The sequence below is a fragment of the Plasmopara halstedii genome (genome assembly GCF_900000015.1).
Source record: "Plasmopara halstedii genome assembly, contig: Scaffold_322, whole genome shotgun sequence".
NCBI lineage: Eukaryota > Oomycota > Peronosporomycetes > Peronosporales > Peronosporaceae > Plasmopara > Plasmopara halstedii.
This window is the reverse complement of record NW_020187243.1, coordinates 515,434-522,782: the sequence shown is the minus strand read 5'-3', so window position 1 is coordinate 522,782 and position 7,349 is coordinate 515,434. Positions and strand designations below refer to the sequence as shown.

Genomic DNA, 7,349 nt, shown 5'->3' with positions numbered 1-7,349 from the left:
GTCAGCAGCTGAGATATCATGTCACAAAGGTTTGTGGTGCTTCCAGACGTGCTACAGCATTCCTGACTGAATTAAACGCATCTGTTTGACGTGGCAGCAACAGTTAACGCACTCAAACTTTCGTCACGCTGTCAGTAGCTGAGATATCATGTCACAAAGGTTTGTGGTGCTTCCAAACGTGCTACAGCGTTTCTAACCTTTTCCGCCTCATTCACGAAAATCAACGGCTAGGTTAAATGAGCAAAATGCGGTGAAGCGTCTTAATCTATTTGAGTCATCCCTAGTATGCAAATGGACGAGCAATTCCCGTTAGATGAAGAGCTCATAAAGACGGAACGATGTATAATGCGCATCGACGCCGACCAGACCAACAGCTGTACGAGTTGTGATTCGTATAAGAAAAAAAAGAGAAACGATTGTCATTGCCTCAAGAGACTTGCGCTTGTATGGTTCTTAGTATTGCAAGATACGGACTGCTCCAAATCGATCCGACTGCTTGCAATCTTCAACAGGTCGCGTTCCTCTAGTATGATACGTATCGTGACCTACCACATTTGGAAGTCTGCTTCGACAATCTTGTTTCCTTTGTATATCATTGTTGCGATGATACGTTAACAAAAGCTTGTTGGGCTATGGGAATGATATTCTAGACGAGACGATGTATTACATACAGAGATCGCCAACCAAACCAACCGGAGTTGTGAGTGCTATCAAGAAAAACAAACGGTTTCCATTGCCTCGAGCGGCTTTCACTCGTATGGCTCTTTGTCAAACAAAGGAATGGGCTATTTCAATTTGATCCGACTGATTACAATCTTCAACAGTTCGAGCTCTTTTGGTATCATTATTATTTTGTGCTTCCACATTTGGAATCTGGCATCGTCAACATTACTTCCTGTGTAATAATACGTCAAGAAAAGGCTGGTCGTCTCAAAAATTTGAGCAGCAAACAGTACAGCATAAATCCATTTTAAACTCCCAACTCCTAAAATTTGGAAGAACTTAGGTAGCATAATACAATAGGTCAAATGTTCAATATTTATTATAGTAAACACCTGTGTGTAATACATATTCCATCGAAAAAAAATCAATATTGGCTCGGAGCGTCAAAGACAGCCATAACAAGCTTTCCGTAGTTACCACTAACTTCGCCCTGGATGCGATCTCGCAAATCCTTTCCATACATTTTCTTATAAACGGGTCGAATATCGTGTAGTACGACATGATAACGAACAAGAGCGGCGCTTAACGCCTTTTCGTCTGTGCCAAAGCCCTTCATCGTACTTTCAAATAACTCTGAGAGTAGCTCGAGTGGCTCTAGCGTCATACGCACCAAAAATAACAAAGCATCCTTGGCATCACCACTAAACTCTTTTTTGACCGCATGGATAATGTTGTGCTTATTTTTCTTCTCATAGATGGCGTTCATAGCTCTTAAATGCTGTGGCGGGCTTATCACCAAAACATTGATAAACTCGTGCTCCCTCGTACCCATGCGACCTTCACCAGCTTTGTAAAGCGCGTCAGCATCACTCTCTGCCTTCTCCAATGTGTGTAATGACGGATTGTACGACTCTAAAGACGCTTGTAGCGAAGCCAGTATACCCTTTTTAACATCACCGCTCAACTCGCAATCCATGACAGAGCCCAAGTCCTGCTTAGCTTTGTGATAATATGTTTTTTTGAGCATAGCCATTTCCACATTGGTGCGGCCCATGACAATGGGAAATATCACCTTTTCCTTAGTGCCCATGCCCTTGGTAGCTTTACGAATAATTGTAACCTCGGCCTCGGGTAGCGATTGTGCGATGAGCTGTAACAGATAATTGAAGTCACCCGAAGTTTCGGACTTGAGGACCTTCCTCAAATCCTTCTCGTATATCTCTTTAAAACGCACAGAAATCAAGTAGCGCGTGTCTGCGGATTTTGTGCCCAATGCAGCGATGATAGCTTCCTCATTTGTACCGAAACCTTTACACGCATCGTGAATGGCCTGACAAGCTTGATCGATTTCAGACGAGAAATTTAACTTCACACCGTTGTATGCGGCGTGGTTGGCGGGTGGATACAAATTCAGCATTTTTGATGGGGTGTTAAAAATCAAAAGTAAGCCAAATCATCAGGTGCTAGCTAGTAGTATCTCACTTTACTAAGTATAGCAGACCACTCAATGTGAAACGAACAGAAAAATGATGTTCTGCAATTGTAAAAAGGTACATTCGAATCTCGTTTACACTTGTTCCTCAACGTTAGCAGCCTTGTCATTACTGTCGCCACTCTGATCCAAGTGATTCAATTTTGATGACGCTAATGATGATCTGCTGACGTTAATAGTTTCTGGTACCATACTAAGCAAAAAAAGCGGCGCGAGTTTAGCCACACTACGGATGGTTACGGCGGTTGCAAGGCCCGCAAAGTTAGTCTTGGATATCTCCAGGTAGTTGCAGAGCCACGAGCCACCATAAGAAGCTATCGACCATGAGAAATTGTAAATCGACATGAGTAGCGCAAACATGGTGCCTTCGATACCTGGAGGGCAGATCTTGGCGCAGAGTACGAGTGACGGCATGTGCTTGAGACGAGCTACAACATCAGACAGAATCTCGTCTCCAAAGATGAAAAATTGGTCGCTGATTCCAAAAAGAACATTGAAACGAGACACTAGCACGAATTCGGCAAACGAAACGCAGGCTGATGCCAATTGAATGCGAAAAAACAAGCGGCGGAAGGGCGTGCTACGAAAATATGCATTGTAGAGTGCAGTTGTGCCTAGTAACGTGAAACTGCCAATTGTGGAAATCAAGCCCAGAAAGGATTTGGAAAAGCCTAGCTCGGCGGTTTTGAAAGTGAACATGGCTTCGTTAACACTGGGCGGCAGTGCATTTGATAGAAAAATCCAAAGCATGGGACGCCAGCATATAGGATCTACCACCACGGATGCCAGAGCTTGGCACTGATCTCGGACGTTTTGACAGAACCCGAGATTTTCTTGAGATGAATACTTTTCTTCAGGAATTTTGATGGAGATCAACACAACGAAGAGCGGGCCCATCGCAGTGAGAAGAAAAACTCCTAAGGGACCGAAAGTATTGAGTGCGATACCCGAAACCATTGAACCCAATACAGATCCGATTGATAAAGAAAGCCACGATAGGGTTTGCAAATTACCGGCCATGTCTTCGCGCTCGCTGCGAGCAGCTTCCACAACCTTTCCGTCGATGACGACGTCACAAAATGCGATACCAAGACTCGCAACCACAAGAGCAATTAGAGCATTATCATAAGTTGTAATGAGATCGGGGATGGACAGCGCGAAGTACGCGATGGCTGAGATGGCACTGAAGATGAGGAGGTAAGACTTGCGGCGAGTTCCAAAAATGGGAACACTGTCAGACAGAATACCATACAGCGGCTTGATGATCCACGGGATGGCAGCAGTAGCACGCAATACCTCAGACCGTGCCGGAGGTAGCGCCAGTGTCTCATTTAGGTAGTAACTTGTCCCCAGTGAACAGAGCGTGCTGCGAAGACCTTGTGTAAAGTAGACAAAGAAAATCTGAAGTAATAAACCGTCGCCGAACTGCAAACGCATGGATTTCCACCAGTGGTGAATCTTTTGTACGTTGGACATTGACGCAATAAGTTTGGCAGACTTTTTCTCCTTCTCGGGAGCTATTGACACTAAACAGACGTCGTTGTCTGCAGCGGGCAACGAGGTGAGAACGTCTTGGACCTCGTCAAAGCTTCCAGCATTACCACTTTCCGTCGTTGTCGTCCCATCTGACTTCTTATTGCGTCCACGGATACCATCTGCACTAGAAAGCAGCCGGTCCGCCGAGAAATCTGCCATTGTAGACAATCTGGCTATATGGAAGTGCGCAATGCGGGATGGTAATACGTAATTTTCCTACTCTCTTGACTAACTCTGTTAAAGCATACAACAGATATTACAATAATAGTGCGGCCGTTGATTTAAGAAGTTGCTTCAAAATAAATTCCTTAAAAATCATGATAATGCCAATTTAAGCTGCAGATGAAACACACTTAGTCCTATGTACTTGTGGCTGAGATTTCTTCGAGTTCATGCACGATTAAGAGAAAAGCAACTCATTTTGTAAGCTACAGGTTACCGTGCCGAAATCAGAGCTGGAATCTTGTGTTGTAGAATTGTACTGCATGTAAAAATTTAAATATTTATAAACACCGTTACTTTGGTAGTTTTGTACATCAAACTATCAAGCATACAAAGTGTTTGGTCAAATGTAATTAGTTCCATAAACGCAGAGCAAACTAGACACCCAGTTTCAGTAGAAGCTGTTGAGTGAAGCAAGTAAAGTGAACGAGCCTAACCTTTGTGGACTATTTAACAGAACTCTATAATTCAAAGTTTACTCTGGGCAAAGTGCACAACAATTCAAATTCACTTGATGTCGTTTTCACGGCCAAGACGTGTATCTTTTGATAGAGTTGGGCATAGAATGCTCGCGTAGCTATCTCCGGGACAACAAGCCACGTGATCAGCTGATGTCTGTCGTAGGTTCCGATGGATCGGGGGGAGAAAGCCAAATGCGGTAGTAGCGCGCGTGAAGGTGTTCACCAGCTATAACAATTCGTTATTGAGGTACCCCTAGGATTTCCAAACCGGGTGTCATTGAAGGAATAGATGGGAATCTCGAGGCCGATGATGCCGAGCAATTAAGTCTTGGAGGGCAAGAACGGACAAACTTTCTTCCTCTTTTTGAGGGAGGGTGAGATGACCATGCTTCAAGCGGAGCGACAGAGCGTCATGTTTGAGAACTCTAAGCTGAAAGGCTGCGGGTTAAATGGGTCTAACAAGCAGGTAGCTTGACGAAAGAAGCATTCATCACATTGCAGACTACAAATCACCTGCACCTAGCGTCACCCTTTGCTCTCGGCTGAGAGGTGCGAAGGGTTGGCACTCACGCAAGGGTAAAACTATGTGGGGGAATGTCGAGATTTAGGAGACGCACAGAGGTCTACGGGGAAGAGCTTCAGTACAGAGTGGGTTACTGGTCAAAGGAATCTAGCCCTGAAAAACGAGTCTTTTTAAGGGAAATACGCTCAAAGTCCAGGTCTGGTGGTTGCTGAAATTAATGTTGCAGTCTGCTGAAGCTATGGCAGACCATGATTGATCCGCAAGCATCTAACCCTGTGTGATAAATTATGTGAGGGTAGCAGCTTATAGATTTTGTTTCTCGGATTCCGCCACCGGTAGCAGCACAGATTGTGGTACTTCTGCGCTTGCCATCAAATTCGTAGGACAACACGTAATATGTTGATATGAACATAATACCTCACATACTTGTCTCGAGTCCCCATCGATATAAAAGCATTGACCATTGTTTGTGGTTACAGGTGGGAGCCCTACGAGTAGCCACCGCAACCGGACTTCGTCCCCCCCTGCTAATTATTGTAGCGCCCCGTATATCTAAATCGCACATTGACATTGGAGCGCATAGCAAGACAAAAGAAATGGTCCTTGCGGCTGACAATATTCGTGAGACACTTGAGGTATCCTTCGATGATAGAGATCAGAATGATGAAGTGAGGCCTATGCTCTCATCAAGACTCGTATCGCTAAGCCGTTTCTTGTCTTCGGGAACCGCTTGGACACGAAGAATTCTCTACGCTTTAGCACAATTTTCGCACTCTATTCACGTTCTCTATGGTTGAAGATTCCGGCATAAGGCCTATGACGGGGCATTGATTGAATTGATGTGAATTAGCAAAGCAAGCGTGACCACCTGCAAGCGCCACAGCCGCATCGGTTTTTAATACATTCGCTCCGTAGAAAAAGATCACATCGAGAATTTGAGCTTAATTTGCCGGATGTCGCCCGCCGTGGCGTGGCAAAGCCCGGAACGTCTATTTGTATGACTTTAACTCAAATTAAGAGCAAACGATCTCTGTAAGGTTGCTTAAACTGGGCCTCTTGTTGCTAGATTGGCAGTGATTAGTTGAATTTGTAATCTTTTCTAAAAGACGTACATCTGGTACTGAGCGTCGGCAAAATTGCTGAAGGATCCTTCATTCAATCCGCAAATGTGGGTACGTCGCCCGACTATTCATTCAGTTGTACAAGCCAGCTTTAATGAATATGGCCGGTCGTAACGTCGCTTAATGCTTGATACGAAGCACGAAGATATGATAGTCACCACATCACGTTCCAACCCTGCTCGTATTCTTGAGTTTGCTGGAATTTTTGCTGGCCTAGTCTCAAACTTTAGATAATGCCGAAGGTGGCTCGCTCGATAAAAGCGCGTTGCGTTGTTTGATCCTGTTCTTTTATTGGCAAATAAAGAGAAAGGTTTGCCAAGTTACAAGAGGAATTGGTGCCGGGGGTAGTCTTGCCGAAGTGGAAACTCAAGCTTGCATAGGTCTCAGGCGTGAAAGTATTTCTTTTGCTCTTCCGAATAAAAGTTACAACTTCTATGAACTTCAGACCACCAGCATTGCGAAACGCCTCATCTTGCTTTTTGGCGGGGTTGATCCTCACATGGCCTGCTCTCGTGTGCTTTGGCAGTTGTTTCGGTGCACTAAAGTTGATGTAGATTGCTTTGTTGGCAATGCGTACAGCTTACTATGAATCGAAAGAGAATGTCGACTGCCGTAAATCTAGAGGATATGAACAAATGCGTCAATCAGGCAACATTGCGTTTGGCGTTGTTGCTACGAATGAACATTATCTATCACTGCCATTTGATAGCTGCAATGATGCGTGCATACCTTGGATGCGATCAAAAACGCTTAACAGTGAGCTGCAAACACGTGCTAAACTCCGCTATAACCGACTCGTGAACTATTGCTAATGAACATCATTTCATTTGATGCGTCAATGACGTCGCACTGCTCCTTGGGCAGGGACCGTTGGCGTGTTACGCAGTATTTGGTTCCCGGTACCAGGTCGATCTCATGGCGCACACCTCGGTCCGGAGGTAGGACCGAAAGCGGGTATTTGGAGACGACGTCTTGAGATTCCTTTAACAAAGCATAGAACGGACCCAAGGGACTCCGCAGGATCGACGATTCACTTCGTGCACCCTCTTGGTGCCCTCCAAGACAGCTTCATCCAGAAGAGACGACGAGTTTATCTCCTCGTCCGGTCGTACAATGACCACTTCGGCCAAATCGCCTGCCTTCAAGGTACTGTCGAACTCTTCAAGGGACAACTCGTCCAGCTCAAAAAGAGCATCTAATGCAGGCATAGCCTCGAGGCGGACGTCGCCATCTTCTTCCCCCGTCATACCGTTGAAGAGGGTGTGTAACTGTGCGCCATCGTCTACCGTAGACACACCCTGGATTAGGGTCGACGCCCGGCGTCTTGCAGT

At 45.3% G+C, this 7,349-nt stretch overlaps 3 protein-coding genes across 3 annotated transcripts; 1 reads left to right on the top strand and 2 right to left on the bottom strand.

Annotated features, from left to right (window-relative positions):
* Positions 1-1,087: 1,087 nt before the first annotated feature.
* PHALS_08238 (annexin family) lies at positions 1,088-2,080 on the bottom strand (the record flags this gene model as incomplete). Its single annotated transcript, XM_024723553.1, has 1 exon — positions 1,088-2,080. The coding sequence occupies one exon, from the start codon at positions 2,078-2,080 to the stop codon at positions 1,088-1,090; it is 993 nt and encodes a 330-aa protein (XP_024574518.1).
* A 150-nt stretch (positions 2,081-2,230) lies between these two features.
* PHALS_08237 (Major facilitator superfamily domain, general substrate transporter) lies at positions 2,231-3,850 on the bottom strand (the record flags this gene model as incomplete). Its single annotated transcript, XM_024723552.1, has 2 exons — positions 2,231-2,469; positions 2,530-3,850. 2 exons carry the CDS (start codon positions 3,848-3,850, stop codon positions 2,231-2,233), a joined length of 1,560 nt encoding a protein of 519 aa, XP_024574517.1.
* A 1,451-nt stretch (positions 3,851-5,301) lies between these two features.
* Positions 5,302-5,694, top strand: PHALS_08236 (uncharacterized protein; the record flags this gene model as incomplete). The annotated part of the gene is made up of 1 exon (XM_024723551.1): positions 5,302-5,694. The coding sequence occupies one exon, from the start codon at positions 5,302-5,304 to the stop codon at positions 5,692-5,694; it is 393 nt and encodes a 130-aa protein (XP_024574516.1).
* Between the last annotated feature and the right edge of the window lie 1,655 nt (positions 5,695-7,349).